Source organism: Bremia lactucae, linkage group LG1 (genome assembly GCF_004359215.1).
Source record: "Bremia lactucae strain SF5 linkage group LG1, whole genome shotgun sequence".
NCBI classification, from domain to species: domain Eukaryota; phylum Oomycota; class Peronosporomycetes; order Peronosporales; family Peronosporaceae; genus Bremia; species Bremia lactucae.
This window is the reverse complement of record NC_090610.1, coordinates 13,245,800-13,262,106: the sequence shown is the minus strand read 5'-3', so window position 1 is coordinate 13,262,106 and position 16,307 is coordinate 13,245,800. Positions and strand designations below refer to the sequence as shown.

The 16,307-nt window shown below is 43.8% G+C and overlaps 3 protein-coding genes across 3 annotated transcripts; 1 reads left to right on the top strand and 2 right to left on the bottom strand.

Moving 5' to 3' along the window:
- Positions 1–3,650: 3,650 nt before the first annotated feature.
- On the top strand, positions 3,651–5,138 carry CCR75_009602 (uncharacterized protein; the record flags this gene model as incomplete). Its single annotated transcript, XM_067967641.1, has 1 exon — positions 3,651–5,138. The coding sequence occupies one exon, from the start codon at positions 3,651–3,653 to the stop codon at positions 5,136–5,138; it is 1,488 nt and encodes a 495-aa protein (XP_067815337.1).
- A 792-nt stretch (positions 5,139–5,930) lies between these two features.
- Positions 5,931–6,221, bottom strand: CCR75_009603 (uncharacterized protein; the record flags this gene model as incomplete). Its single annotated transcript, XM_067967642.1, has 1 exon — positions 5,931–6,221. The coding sequence occupies one exon, from the start codon at positions 6,219–6,221 to the stop codon at positions 5,931–5,933; it is 291 nt and encodes a 96-aa protein (XP_067815338.1).
- Positions 6,222–6,247: 26 nt separating this feature from the next.
- Positions 6,248–6,483, bottom strand: CCR75_009604 (uncharacterized protein; the record flags this gene model as incomplete). The annotated part of the gene is given in 2 exon segments (XM_067967643.1): positions 6,248–6,324; positions 6,339–6,483. 2 exon segments carry the CDS (start codon positions 6,481–6,483, stop codon positions 6,248–6,250), a joined length of 222 nt encoding a protein of 73 aa, XP_067815339.1.
- Positions 6,484–16,307: the final 9,824 nt, after the last annotated feature.

Genomic DNA, 16,307 nt, shown 5'->3' with positions numbered 1-16,307 from the left:
GCTCGAAAAGCGAGGTCTCTCGCTTTCGACATAAGAGAGGTCCATGGGTTCTGGACCTCCTAACTCGTGTCGTCTTGGAGGACGATATGATGACGAACTAGCTTAAGCCTGTCTCAAGCTAAAGTCCTCCTGTTCTGCAACGGATAGTGCTTCTTCAAGCGTATCCAGTTCCAAGCAGAAAAGTGGGTCTTTACGGGACCATCCGTAAGACCTTGCATGAACACCGTTATCAACGTGTGTTCATGAACTGGGTTATTTGTAATACAACTCGCTAATAGTTGTATGTGCTGGGCATATGCGTGATTATCACGCTTGCCTTGCTTGAATTTCCGAAGCTCTGGACGAGCTCTGAACTCAGCCCTTGGTGGTTCAAACGTCTGTTTGAGCCGGGCTTTATAAGCCTCCAGCGACCCAAAAACATATGGGTCGCGCAACTTAAGGCCCAATGCCCAAGTTTTGGCACGACCTGCCAGATTTGATTAAGCGAATGCGATTTGCATTTGCTCGTCGATGATGTGACGTGCCCTTATGGCATCGTCCAACTCGACAAACCATCTCAAAAGGGAGTCTTCTTCGACTCCCCTATACTTAGAGATGTCAATCTTTAAGGTTTCGGAACGACGTGTTTGCGTCATCCCAGGTACAGGAGTCTGTACCTCTGTAACCTCAACAGTTCTGCCTGTTGAGAGCCTTGCTGATTCAGCAAGGCTACCTTTTCCTTCATCTCGTCAAGTTCATGTTGTATGAACTTGGCGATAGCTGAATGGAGGGCATCTCTGTCCAAATTGGATAGCATTGCCAAGATTGCATCGTTTCCTACGGTCGAACTCTTTCGTTCGACCGCACTCCTTTCTATGTCACTTAGAAAGGAGTAGCTTTCACGGGAAACGTGATTCGTATTCCCACTATCATCTAACATGTCCATGTTAGATGTGGGAAATGTGGTCCTTGGACGGACTACAAAGTGCTACCAGCTGTAATGGGGCACTACAACTTGTACTGCTTCAGTACAAGTCCACTTCGCACAGCTTCAGTTGCGAGTGGTGCCCTACGTTATTTCACGTACACTAGTACGTGCAGAGGAAGACTTCTCTTTAAGGCAACTAGCTTAAAGAGGGTTAAATGAAAACTGTATTAATATGATTAAGAATTTCTTCTATCTATCTTGTAAATGCTAACTTAATTATAATCTTATACTAAATATGTAAATGAATTCTTATCTCTATCTTATCTGTAACTCTCTTTGAATACTCCTACAGCTGATTAGTCTGCGGAATAAATAGATATAATGGTCTATACCTATTTATGGATAAGAATTCTAAACATTACTATATAAAGTAATATCCTCCAAATATTATCTACCTTTTAGATAATATATTAATTAACAACCTTTAAGTGTTAATTTCATGTAACGATACACCCCGTTACACTAGCCGTCATCCCTCCTAATGTGAATGCACAAGGGTTGGTCACAAATGTGAACCACACCCGAGTGGCGGGGCTAATTACTATATTTTAGTAATTGACCATCTCCTTAAGAACACCAAGAGTACTGAACGGGGATTGTGTAACATCAGGGCAACTTTAGCCCGTTACAGAAACCACTTTATACCGATTTTCTTGAGGCCAAATTCTGCTATGCCTCCCATTGCACGTAACTAAAATGTTTGCATCATGGAAGGCCCCAGGTTTGGGAGAAACCTTTGGAAGCACGAATTAAAACATTTGTCAGTGATGCAGAAAGGGGAGAGAGATTCCCATACCCAACTCCCTTTTTTCATAGATATTTATGATTAGTATTTAATTGAAGAAGCCCTTCCGGTCTTTGAAAAATATTCCATGGCCAGTATTTAAAACATTATTTTTTGTGATGGGTTGATTTAATAAAACGTTGGTGGGTGGAAATAGTAAGTTATTTGATTGTTCAGATTCCACGTGGCTGGGTGGAATTAGCAACTTGGGTGGTTGGGCATAGCAAATCCCTTTTATAAAATGTCAAAATTTACCTATAATTGTTTTTATTCATATTCCAATCATTGAATCATTGCCAGGTAACAAGCGCAATTATTGGAGGTAGTCAATTTGTATTTGTATGGAAGCCAAGCTAATAAGACAGAGGGGACTGGAAAGGAGAATATAATGACCTCGAGAACGTAGGGCAACAGTATACGTCACAATCTTTTTCAGAAAAAAAAATAGTGTTGTGCAATGCAATTACTTGTTACTTATTATTAAGGACACTCGAAAACATCACTTTTTATCTCTTTTAGGTTTGCATCACGCGACGAATATTCTGAATTTCGAGCTAATTTTGGTATTCGTTGGTCGCTTAGATGATTTGCGTGTTGTTTAAGACAGGTAAATCCAAAGTAGTGTTTCCATCTGAATGTTACTATTTCAAAAAAAATGGGCTTGACGGCTGCAAGGGTTTTATGCTTGCCATTTTTTGTCAGCAGAGGAAAATTTTCGTCATCACAAGCTCAAAATAACGTGTTGCTAAGAGCAGATTGTCTACAAAATATGATAATTACCCGATTATCAAATGCCGTGCTGCAAGCGCGACAGCCTGAGGGTAAAAAATTTGCACAGCAATTTTTGTCCGTAGACCAATTATCAAGGACGAGAAAGAATAGTTAAGATTTATAGTCTTGGCGGACTATTACTAATTCTAATTTTTCAAACCTAACCATTGATCCAAAACAAGTTTAATATGAATTGACATAGTTTAGGTCTGGTAAAGCAAACTGTTTAGTAATCTCGATTTTTCTCTGCCTTCGGTAAACTTCATTGCTTCAGTTAAGCTATCCTGAACGACCTTCCAAAGCTGATGCTGGAGTAACCTCAAATATAAAACCCTGACCAAGAACGTTTTAATGCTGATCAACATATGTAACATGCTCAATCTTTATAGTAGTATCCAGTCATTTATAAATAATGTATTTCAGATAAATTAGTGCTTTCAGCTTTTTAATGTTGACTGGAACGATGCGGCGACATTAGATAGGGACAGCTCTAAAGGTCATTACTTGCTCATTGCAAGACATTTGAGTCACTGTCGTATTCAAAATGCTAATTGACTAAGCATCCTGTCTATCCTGTCTACTGTGACGCTCCCTCTTCTCATTTCTATTAAAGCACCATGACGCCTATCACACGTCTAACTAGCTGCTCGATTTCGTAGAAAATATACAGTATAGTCCTAAATGGCTTGTGAGCTATTCACGCCGAACAATATCACTCTTGCTCAATGTTGTTTGTAGAATTGTATTTTGCCTGATCGCAACGCTTTATTCACAAGACTGCAATAAAGAAAAAAACAATAAATTACTGTATGGGAACATTACGAATGGCTGATTGCTGCTGACCATACACCGTAAGAATAAATTGCCTCTGTGAAACCAAATGCAGACAGGCATTCCAACCAAAACCTTATAAATATAGAGAGCCTGACGAGGGCACAATCACATACACCCCTAAACTCGATTAAAATCCATCTTTATGTGTCGCGTTCCACTGCTTCATATTTCAAAATAGTCGAGCTCCGAGGCCTGAATTCTAAGCGCGGAGGCCTCAATTTTAAGCGCGGAATGTGTGTACGGCCTCCGAGTGCTGCGCGCTCCGCGCGATCCGCGCGAGGTATTAAATCCATTATGACAGGAGAATCGCGCGTATCGATTACTATGCGTCCTCGCTCTTGCTCCAACGTGTCTACTGCCTCGAGCACCTGGTCCCCCACAGACATGAATGTGGCCTCGCGCGACACGGTCTCGGGCCGCTGGGTTGAGGATGTTGCTGCACGTACATGCGCCAAGTGTGAGAGGTTCTTCTCGCTTGTTAATCGCCGTCACCACTGCCGCGTGTGTGGCGAGATTTTCTGTCACGCATGCTCACGTACACGTATGGTGCTTGCCACGAATTCAGGAGAGATTCCGCGCCGCCAGCGCGTCTGCGACCTGTGTGCTTCTCATGCGCACAGCAGTGCTGTTCTTTACGAGTCTGAAAGCTCCGCGCTTAATCAGGGCTTCCGCCCGAAGGCGGAGATTGCCGAGCGCTCCGCCGTCACGGGTGTGCAGCCATCGGCTCCGCAGAAAGAAGACATGGCTGTGTCCAAAGCACAGATTATAAGTGCGGACCCGGAAAGTAGCCTAAGTTTCATGGTGGCTTCAGCTGTGGGCTTTGCAGCAGCCTTTTGGTTTCTTAAGGACGAGGTAACAATGTCGAATCCGGCCATCTGGATTCTTATGGCTGGCTTTCTCAAGAATGCATACGAGATTTATATAAGAATTCGCGCTGCTAGGCAATTTTCGGGTGGTGTAACGAGTGTGGAGTATGCTGAGAAGATCTTTAGTGGCATGGATTTGGATTCTGCACGTGACATGCTTTCAACATCTGCCTCTCCGAATTTATCTACCTCAGAGACTTCCGATGAGGATAAATATGCCAGTATTAAAATTACGCCTGCGCTGAGTGACGAACTTATTGCCAGCTCGCAAAATTCGTTGGACAAAGTGCTAGAATTGGCCATGACTAACGCAAGTACGGACTCAGCATGGACGGAAGAAATTCCTACCACCGAGAATGTATTGGTCCACTCTCGTGACGGCAAACCGTCGCGCATCTATAAGTGCGAGGCTGACATTTCGCTTTCTCCGGATGAACTCTTTGATGAATTATATACGAATCTGGAGACTAGCAATGTGTGGAATGTAACGGCGGCTGAGAGCAATGTGATCTGCAAACTAGACGAGACAACTGATCTGGTGCATTTAATTTCGGCTCCAGCTCTTGGAGGAGTCATTTCCAGTCGGGACTTTGTCAACACCCGCACATGGCGTCGCCAAGATGGTGGCGGTTATGTCATTGCCAACAGCTACGCTGGTAAGAGCATTTTGAAGCCGCAAAAGGGCATTACTCGTGGTGAGAATGGGCCAACAGGCTGGGTCATCTTGCCTCACCCTACATCTCCGTTTAAAAGTCGTCTGATTTGGATTCTCAACATGGATATTAAGGGCTACTTTCCGTCTAGCGTCATCCGTAAAGGCTCCATTGGCGAAGTTTCTTGCTTTGTGCGCAATTTGCGTCGCTACATTGCTCAAAATAACGCCGCTAGTGGCGAGTACGCGCCCGAGCACGCTTAATAGGGCTGCAATAATTCTCAAGAATATGATGTGTGACATATTACGACTCTGATTATGTGGGTGCATTGGGCCAGTGGATGGAACGCTGACGCCCCAGCGGCAACTGCAATCAGTGTGGCTCTTGTTTTTGTTTTTGTATATCTTGTGCGCGTTTCCTCTTGCGAAGTTGTCGTGTTCAATGGTAAATTCGATTAATCAACTTCTTCCCCGACGACTACATAATTAATACCAAAGTTACATAAGGTACGAGTATTATTACCACCTTCGCCCATCGCGTACTCTTGTAAGCACAAAGGAATGCTGAGGATGCGATATTCTCAATCTAGATACGCAATTCATTGAAACGGATAGCGTAAAATGAATAATGTGAAGAATAGGCTGATGCCAAGTAATTTGGCACTGCTGGCTCTGTTAGAAACCGATATTTTTTTTATCTCGAAGCGACAATAATAGGCGGTGCGGGCCTGATAGTTTGAATACTTAGATAACTTCTAGTATTTATACTTGAAGATGCTGGGGTCGTGGTCGCAAAACTGCCACTGATTGCATCACCACTCTTGTTTGTCGATCGATGCAAATGCAGAAGTAGGGCGGTCACTCTGGCTGGATCGTGGCGCACGCCATCCGACGAAACAATACGACCACACCACAGCGCCTCGCGCAAGTAGAACGAGCATTTCTTCGGGTTCAACTTCAAAATCTTCTCCGCACAATAGTGTGCACTTTACGCAGTAAGGGTAAAAGCCCTTCCTTCATCACTGTCGTGGCATCCAAGAAGATCGTCGATCCAAATCAAAGACCCTTGTTAAAAATCTCTGCAAACATCTTTTGCACAGTTGACTGCACGTAAGCCACGCTATTCGTGCCTCCCATGAGTACTCGAGTCGGCGTGATCACGCATTCCTCAGTCAGAATCGAATCCTGGCACCACACAGCCATAGCAAACTGGCAGAACCCCTTGAAAAAGTCTGAAGAGAAGTATCGGGATGATCCCCGAACGCGATCAAAAATTACCTCCAGGACTGGCATTGGCCATACGATCTGCTCGACGCAATCGTTGGCTCCATGTACATCCACCGTCATCCGATGGTCACTGACTTGTTTGCTGTTCACGACGTAGGGCGGTAAGCAGGCTTTTTGGGTTTCGATAGCAAAGTCCGGCGTCGATCAAAGAACCAATGTGCTTCTACAGAAACTCACGGTGTGTCGGTGAATAACGCCGAGATCGACACTTCACCGGTGTTGCTCCAGTTTTCAGAGTTACCTCCATAGGTGGCATATCCACTGAACCCGATGAGGGCACAATCCAATGGATCAGCATGCAATAGCTTTGGCCGAAAAACATTGCGACGGGTTCGCAGAAAGTTTAGAACTACATCGACAAAATGGAATTTTACAAGTGACACGACGCTCTACCGCTCGGAGTGAAATACAACTTAGAAAATACCATTCATTACAAGAGTAACTCAAGACCCCTACAATAATCACACAAGGTTAAACAGTCCTCGCAGTTCCGCAACTCTGGGCACCGGCAGTGTTTTCGTTAACAGGTCCGACTTCATGAGCTTCGACTCCACGTAACTGGATGTGCGCATGAAATTTATATGCGATTATGTAAAAAAGGGTATAGTGAGACCTACGTGTTTTGTGCGAGACATGCTTCCTTCACTCTTTAAGAAATAAAAGAAACTGTAAATAATTTTGATTTCACAAAGAGATACTTTAGAAACTGATATTAATTTATAAGGTTTATTATAAATGAAAAAATTGGCTAATTAAGAAATAACGTAATCTTTTTAATTTTCAAACTTTTTTAATAAATTCTTAAAGTATTTTTTTTAATATTCAATTTTTTAAGCACCTAAATTATACGATTTATTTCATAAAAATTAAGGAGGTTATTTAAAGTTACCAATTCTGATTTTTGAACTGTTATTTTGGATTTATTTGCTAAATAACATTTTTAATTTTGGAAAATAAATTTGAAAGAGTATCTGTTATAATCATAAAAATATAAAGATAATTTTTACTGCAAACGCAGAATTAAATTTAATCGACAAAGAACAATATTTAGGTTTTAATAATATTTCACTAAATTACATGAAAAAGGTGGGAATAAATATAATTAAAAATATTTTTACTGCTTATTTGCTGCTTGGTTGTCCATTAGCATGCTCATTGGCGACCAATCTCTTTTATTATTTTTCGCAAACCCAGCAGCTTCCGTCCTACATGTGACGCCGCAAATGGGATACTCCAGTTTGTTTTTGCAGATCCATTGCACGATTACTCCTTTCATGGTAAGTAACCCGCGAGTAATCGACTTAATTGCTGCAGTTTCATCAATCGTTTAGATCTTTGCATGATTAAAGTAACTCGCATGCCCAAAATCTTGTTGACTCCGGCAAAGTCCTTGATAGACAAAACACCCATTACTTTTAAAAGCCTTCCACCTTGGTCTGGCTAGAAGCCGTGACCAACAAATCATCCACATACATACCGACGATAATCAGATCGCCCTTAGCGTAATTAAAGTACAGACGCGCGTCTGACAAGCAGCGAGTGAACCCGTTCTCCTCCAATTTCGCGCTCAGTAATTTACTTCAAAGATGACCTGCTTGTTTCAGCCCGTAAAGAGACTTCTTAAGCCGTAACACTAGTATTTCGCTCCTTGTAACGCCAAATTGATTTAGCATCACGCCTGGAACAATCATCCCTGAGGAACGGCGATAACAATCTCCAAATGTTCTTCTTTGGCTGCCTTCACGTATGCATTTGGAATGTCGCTATGTCTTGCTGACACCCCCAACGCAGTATAAGTACCAGTATGATCTTAACCGTACCTAACTTTATCGTCGCAGCAAATAATCAAACCATATTCGAGGTCAAAGACCTGCTAACTACCGCAGGCGACGAGCCTAGCCTTAAAACGCTCAATATCACCGCCTGCATCCCGCGTTGTGTTGGACACCCATTTGCTTAGTGTGCAGCCACGATTTCCTGGTGGTGACTCAGCAGCAGTTTGAGGTAGGCTTGAACTTTTTGGATCATCTAATGACCAACGATGGGGAGTTCTAATCCCACACATTGTTTTCTTCCAAAGTTTGCAGTTATTTACCCATATCAGTTAATAATTTATCCTTTTGCGCACTTTTCGTGGCCCGACCGTAGTTGCTTGGGTCTCTCTCGCGGTTGCTGTAAACATTGCCGTGAAGCTGGGGTCTTGATCTGAAACCAGCTCAGGGGGTAACCCATGGAGTCGAAATATCGTGTCAACAAAGACACGAGCACAGCCTTTGGCTGTGGTCGACTCCGGGACTGCAGCAAGATGGACCATCTTCCTGAAACGATCACAAACACACGAATAATATTATTCTTGTGATCGTCTTCGGATTCCGAAGACGAAGTCCATAAATACGGACTGCCAACACTTTCCGGAACAGGCAGAGATTGTAACGGAGCACGGGATGAAGCACTGGGCTTCACCATTGACCAACTTGGCAAGCACGTATGTACTTGCGGACGAACTCATACAGGAGTGGCCAGTAAAAGTCGCGGCTTATCGTGAGATAGGTCTTTTCACGTCCACGATGACCACTTATTGGTGCATCGTGGCACTTAACATGATGCGTGAACGCAAATCATTATGGGGTGGGAATACGACACGAGGTGTGTCGCCAGCAATGGCTGTGTAATACAGAAACCATTGCGTGTTGTGTATCGATATGTTGTGCACCGATACAACTTCGGCATTCCTTGAGAGTAATGTCGGGATGGATTTCTAAGGTAATCTATCAACTCTTTAAGCCTTATCTTCTTAAGGAGCTCTTCTAACATCGTCGAGTAATATTGACGACGGAACACGTATTGTTGCAACAGTAACCTTATGCTCACTGTTCGCTAGCGCAGTCGGCTCAAAATCAAGCCGGCGCGAAATGGCATCAGCGACGATATTAAGTCGTCCTAGTTTATATTCCACGTAGACATTATACTCCGCGGAGGAAGACAATCATCTCGCCCTTTTTGCGAGAGGTGTGGACTATTTACGGCCGTGTGTAAAGACACATGGAATATATAATGAATTGTCTATCTCCCAAGAGATAGACCCTTAACTTGGCCAGTGCATGTTTCATGGAAAGGAGTTCCTTGTCACGCACTGGATAATTGCGTTCAGCTGGTTAAAGCTGAACGCAATTATAGCAGACGACCCTCTCAGCGCCGTCTGTGTCATATTGCATCAACTCACAGCCGATTGCAAAATCGCTGGTGTGACAGTCCACATGAAATGATATGTCTTGGTCCCCAATCGCCAGGATTTGCGATTGTATAAGCTTTGCATGATACCCTCAAAGAAACGCTGACAATCGGCGTTTCATGAGCACTTTTTTTTTTCAACAAGCAGAAAGATGTACTGTCATTTCGGCATAATTGCGGGAGTACTTATGTAAGTACGCTGCGGAGCAGAGGAACTTTCGAAGTTTCTTAACATCGACTGGCACAAATCAGTAGGTGATCGCCTTGAGCTTTTCTGGATCAGGGTGTACACCATGTTTACCCACGTTGCACCCAAGCAGTGGTATTTCGCTCGCAGCAAATTTTCACTTCTGGAGATTGCATACCACTTATGCTTACACATAAGTGTTCGGACGTGGGTACGATGTTCTTCAACGTCCGATGATCCGTTCATAGCAGAGCTTTGAACGAAGACGTCATCAAATTAACTCCGTGCAAAATCCCGCCCCGATCCCAACAGATTAGTTACACATCCGTTAAATATCGCAGGGGCATTACTAAGCCCCTGTGGTATATTTAGCTACTCTCATAGCATTCCGCTCGCGGTGCTTACTGATGTGAACAGGACATCCTGTTAATGCATAAGAATCTGATAGAATCCATCCATCAGATGTATTGACGAAAAGATAGTACTCTTTGACATACCATCAATGATTACGTCTTTTCGTGGTAACGGCGTTTGAGCCGGTCCCGTTGAAGCGTTTAATTTATTGAATGCATGCACATTCCGGCATCCTACTGTTGATATACGCACAGAGAATGTCGGAGAGCTTTGTGGGGAGGTCGACGTGCTCACATGGCTCGCTGCTAAGTGATCGGCAAATAATTTGTCGATCGCTAATACTTGTTCACGAGGCAAGGGCCACTTCTTCATGACACAGTAATCGAACCTGGTATCAGGTCGTATTCGCGTCGAGTGCCTTTACCCTTAGGCAACTCTCACGGCATGAATCAGGGAGCACGTCCTTGAATTCGATCAAATCCTTAAAAAAGGAATTTGTCTCAACGACGCCCAGGATTAAGACGTAAGACGTTAAATCCGAGCCTTTTCATCGTGGACACTTTCGTCCATCGATGAGCTGCTGAGAACCCTTCGTTCTATTGCCGACCAAATATTGACCACGTACTTGTCATCCGTGACAAGTACGCAAATCTACTTGACTTTGCTACTACGCAGATCACGCAAAAACTGTTTCGGTTCTAGCGCTGACAATTGAGTTATCTCTAGAGTAAACTTCCGAAGCGCTATCCGTTCAAGTGTATAAGCGTCTACACTTGATTCGTTGTTTACTAAGACATTCAATATCTCAGTTTCCTCTTGGAAAGTTATTTTCAAAGGTACCTGGGAACCTTTGGCCACAGGTTTCTGAAGACTTATTCCCTCTTTTTTATTTGGAGTAACTGCTCTAGCTCTAGTTGCGCAACCACAGCGAGATCCTTTGAGATCGAGTCTCCAGTCGATCTAGGACTTTTGCAAACTCTCTTTTAGACATGCATTGGATATTTACTTGGATGTTGCTTCTACAACAAACATCCTTGTCTCATACCACTCGACTTATTCAAGTGGTACAACTTCGACGTTTCCTGTGCTTGCGCACGGCTTTCGGGATCTAACTCCACAGTGTGATAGGTATTCACACTGAGGTCTTGTGCAGTCTTGAAAACGACTGAACCACAAGTGAGGCCATCGCACTTACTCGTAGGACAATCACACGCTTGTAAACGCTCCAAGACGTTCATCAGATGGTCATCTGAAGAATGAGAGGCAGGCATTGTCACGGCTTGATGCTGCTAGTTTATGCTTGGCTCGTACTTTATGAGCCATGGTTATCCTAGGATGACATCAAATTTGTCATCCAAATCTAGTGCGATCAAAATCATCATCGTACTGTTGACCCTTACGTGTATTGGATACAAACTACACGTTTCTTTACTGTTACAGATGCGCCTGTTGCAAGCCGCACTGTCATCCTCGTTAGAGGGATATCGCGCTGAATACTTTGGGTCTGCGATCTTCTAGCAATTGGCGTCGACCGACAATCGATAGGGGCTTAAGTGGCAATTTATTTGCCACTATAATTTTTAAGGTGATGATATTGACCTCGTCACCTGGAGCAGTTACACACAATGTTTGTGTGTGAGGAGCAGCTTTCGCAAAAAGGCCTCCAAATTCTTTTCACGTTGCTGGATCAGTAGGGCGCGCCGCACCTACTGACCCCCGACCGTTCTGACACGATCCGCCTCGCCCGTGCGATTTCGCAACAGTGTCGGATTTGCATCTTCCGCTGTTCCTAGCGGTAGGTCGGTCGTTTTGCTCAGTGTTGCTAGGCACTGGGCGTGGGACAGTACACTCATAGGCCTGTCTTTAGTTAAAGCCGGAACAGGTGAGTCTTAACAAGACCGTCTGCAAGACCTTTAATAAACACAGTTACTTGTGTTAGTTCATCAATCGATGACTCACGCTACAACTAACCAGGCATCGTGTATGCCGAACATAAGCGTGAAGGTCATGCTTGCCCTGCTTCAAATCCAGTTGCTCGGCTCTAGCCCTGAATTCGGCACGTGGCGGCTCAATGGTTTGTCTGAGCGGGGCCTTAAAGACCTACACGACTCAGAACCCAAAGAGTCGCGACGGTTGAGCTCTAAGGCCCAAGATTTGCACGTTGGCCAAGTTGGACATGCCAAACTTCACTTTCGTCGTATCGACATCGATGCGGCGAGCTTCTATGGCATCGTCTAGAACCAGCTTCAAAGATAGTCGTCTTTGATTGCCTCAAGCTCATAGATTTCTATCTTTAAGCGTTTGGGTCGACGCACATGCGTCGGCCCACTTGCTGCATGAAAATGTTGCTTTCTCAACAGTTCTAACTCTTGAGCACCCTGTCTTTCAACACCTCTGCGCTTTAAGAGCCTTGTTGGTGAAGCAAGGTTGCTTTTTTGGGGGCCTTGTCGAGTTCATGCTGTGTGAACTCAGCTATGGCCGCATGTTGTTCGTCGGTGTTCAAAGTGAGCAGCATGGCGCCAACGGCTGGCCCGCTTACGACCGAATTCATGCGTTCGATTAATGCCAACGCACTAACTGCTTCTTTGGTGCAGACGAGATTCCCTTCTGAGGGCTTTTATGGAAATCGAGTCGTTTAGCGGATCCCGCTTAGATTAGAAGATTGACCGCTTCATATTAAAAAAACGGCTTACATAAGTGGTTTGGCGTTGTCAACTACTTACATAAATACAGCGAGATTTACTCTGGCTCGGCCATCACTCGATCTCCTTAAAATGAAGCGGATTTCCTGGAAGAAATGAACTGATTATCTGATCCTTAGTTAAACGACATCTATTATATTATTGGTGCTGGGCTAGCACCCATAACAACGCTTTGAAGTTGTAAGGGGTGTCTTTTACTTGCCCTAAATTCACTCTGCTCGATCCTGATCGGCCTTTTAGAGTCGCCTGTGACGCATCTGACTTTGCCATAGGGAGTGCTCTGATACAAACAGATGAGTATGGACGGAAACGCGTAATTGCATTTGAAAATGGGCGGCTTTAAGTTGCGAAAAGAACTATCTCGTTCATGACAGGGAGCTGCTTGCTATAAAGTATGCTGTTGTTAAGTTCAGAGTTCATATGCATGGCTTTAAGCGTTGTGTGATCTGTACAGTTCATGCGTCTATTCGTTCCGCGACTAAGTCGCCTCACTCTCTCAGGCAATGACACGATAACTTCCTTTCACCGTCACGTTTAGGAAGTTAAGATTCCGTAAGCAATGAATTAAATATGTCATTAAAAGGACATCCGCAGACCGATGGTCAGAATGAGCGTTTTTTATCGCGTCACTGAAGACTTTCTGGGTGTTTGTGTGCGGAGACGCCGAAGCGTTGAAGCAGTGGTTGAGTTTGCGTTAAGCAACGATGACAATGCCTCCAGAGGCTATACATCGTTCTATGTGATCGGTGTCACATACACGCGTTACTATAACGCTACCACAACGTGGTTCCGGGCTAGTAGGGGAGACCTTGCCAATCGACTAACTTATCCAGCCGTGTCACTGTTCCACATCAGAAATAGCGAGATTCTCGCGATTAAATGTCTTGCGACGTGTGCGTAGACAAAAAAAGAAAAAGCGGATGCGAAAGGCAGAAGCTTTATTGTTATTATTAGGTCGGTGGTCGGATCTTACTAAACGCTAAGAACCTTCAAAAGGTCAAATGGGGCTGCTTAACGTGACCTTTAAAAGCAGTGTCTGCGGTCCTTAAGACCAAATCGGTCCACGCCGTATTGACCATTACGGTCGTGACCAAGTAGGGCCTAATTACACGCTAAACCTTCCGCGCAATCTGCGCGCACGCACAGTGATTTACGTTGGCTTGCTTTAGCAACATCGGGATCCTCTCCCGAAACATCTTAAGACGCTTGCGCCGAGAAATACGGCTGTGTCGCAGATTGCTGCATTCTCATCAGGATATCCAGCTCACCCTATATATAATCAATGTTGTTAAAGCTCCAAAGCCAGATCACGCCTTCGGGCACTGTCAAGGGTACTCCGAGTAAAAGCAAGATCACGGAGAAGTTGCATATCGTGACTTATAGCAAAACAGGTGTCACCGGTGTTTCAGCTCCATACTGCGTTGCTGAATGAGCAAGGTAAATTTTAGCTTTTAACTTTTAAATTGACGTCGTCGCAATGGTTGATGCCAGTTTCTGGTGAACAGGCTCGAATACCTCTCGTTTAAACACTCTTCGGAGTTCGAGGTATCTTTTTGGCAAGATTGCCCGTGCGCTGTTTGCGTTTTCAAAGCCGCTTTTAGAATTAATTTGCGTTAAGCGACGCACAGACTCTAAAGAGAAACGAAGACGAGTGCCGTCCCGCAGTGTCAAAGTCTGATGGAGGAGTGTGTAACGAAGTGCCACTTCGGTTGTTAACCGTTAATGTGTTGTTGTACACACTAAATATAATATATCTATTTTAACATAAATCAATTTATGATGTCAGCCACCAGATAGGAATCTGGTGGCCCGTTCTATATAAGGGTAAGTTATTTACATTTGAAATGTCATAAAATTTAAAGCGTTTCGTGCCTTCCTAAGGCATGCGCAGCAATCCGTAAGAGCTAAAAGCCTTTTAAAGGCATATGACACTTTACGAGCCTGCACGCACGGCTCTCTCAGTTGTTAATCTATATATGTCCTTGTTGCTTAGTTGCTCTTTGGGCCTATAGGGTTTTCTTTGCCCTTAGGAGTTATGTAACGGGGTGACACGTTGCATAAATATAATTTCCTATAAGCGGAAATAAATAAAGAAGTGCACAATTATAATATTTTACTAATTTTGAGTTAATCATATAAATTCTATCAAATTTGGTAATATTGACGCAGTAAGAGATCCGTTCTATTGATTGGTTTATTCAAGTTTGAATCAACACCGCCAATCGTCACAAGACACGATTATGCGGTGCGCAAATAGGCGCCATACATAGTTAGTTATAAATATAATAAATTGAGTAGCAGGTAGAAGATCGTTACGTAGGAACGAATATATTAATACAGTTTCACTATTTATCGGTTCTAAAGTCTTAAAATATACCCTTAGAAGCTAAGACTTCTTAGCTACTAAGGGTATATTCTAAGACTGTGAAGTAGTCGAGGCGCCCCACCTTCACTGTAACCATTGTAGGTTGACTAGTACTATTATCAATACTAGCAAAGGGTGCCTCGTTACACCTGGTAGCACTTCGTAGTACGTTTAACGGCCTACGCTCACACGGACATGTTGGATGAAGAAGGAGGGAGCGTTCAAGTCCCTCAAGAAGGCTGCCACGCAACGCGCGAAAGATTGTGCGCGTGCATTCGAGCACTGCTCATTAAAGGTTTATGGGGTGATTCACATCCGATCGACTCTGCTTCGCACGACCACAGACAAAAACGTCATTCAGAAAAATGTGCATATACTCTTTGAGGACGGAACAGTTGTGGTTGAAATATACCGGGGCATTTATAAACCTTTGAGGCATCGCCAGCCACTCCCAAAACATTCCGCTGTGGGATGATAATTGCTGCAAGAAAATTTTACTAGCTCGCATCAGCACTTGATAATCGCCATTGACAAAGTCGAGCGCACTGCTCATGGTACACCCCACCATATTGTTCTAAAGAACATCCGGTCAAGAAAATAGTGTTTGTGCCGGTATAGTGGTGGCATTAAGCTTATTATAAGCACACATAACGCACAGCTTATCGTTCGGCTTTCTGACACAATTTGTCGATGTCGAATGGGACGACTTACTCTCACGCACCATTCCAGGCTTGTGCTTGGCACGAAAGAAATCATCAATGACGTCACATTATTCCTTTGGTAAACCACTGCCGCATTACGCAGCTTTGGGTTTAGAAACTAGGTCAACTGTGACGTGCAGCTCTATCAGGAGGTAAAACAGACATTGATTTGCAACACACCACGTTTTGAAATTTCTTAGCCAGCGAAAAGAACGGATCTGAAGGATATTGAAGGATCGTTGAAACACTACGCGCCCTAAGTGCTGCTTATGTGTTGTTAAGGACAGCCATATTTCAGAAGCGACGATGAGTTTAACTCAAGACCAGGTCGAGTGATCATCTATCAGGCAAGTCACCAGCCTTCAAGGCCTGTCTGGAATCAGCAACCGACATTTCGTCTAGATCCAAAGGAAAATCGTGCGATGGGATAACTTTAAGGCTAATATCACCATCAACGTTATTAGGCACTCCATTCACGACTGTAAACAACTATTCTCTTGTCCCACCCGGTGACATCATAGACGCTTAGCGTCTTGCAATATGTAACGGGGTGTATCGTTACATGAAATTAACACTTAAAGGTTGTTAATTAATATATTATCTAAA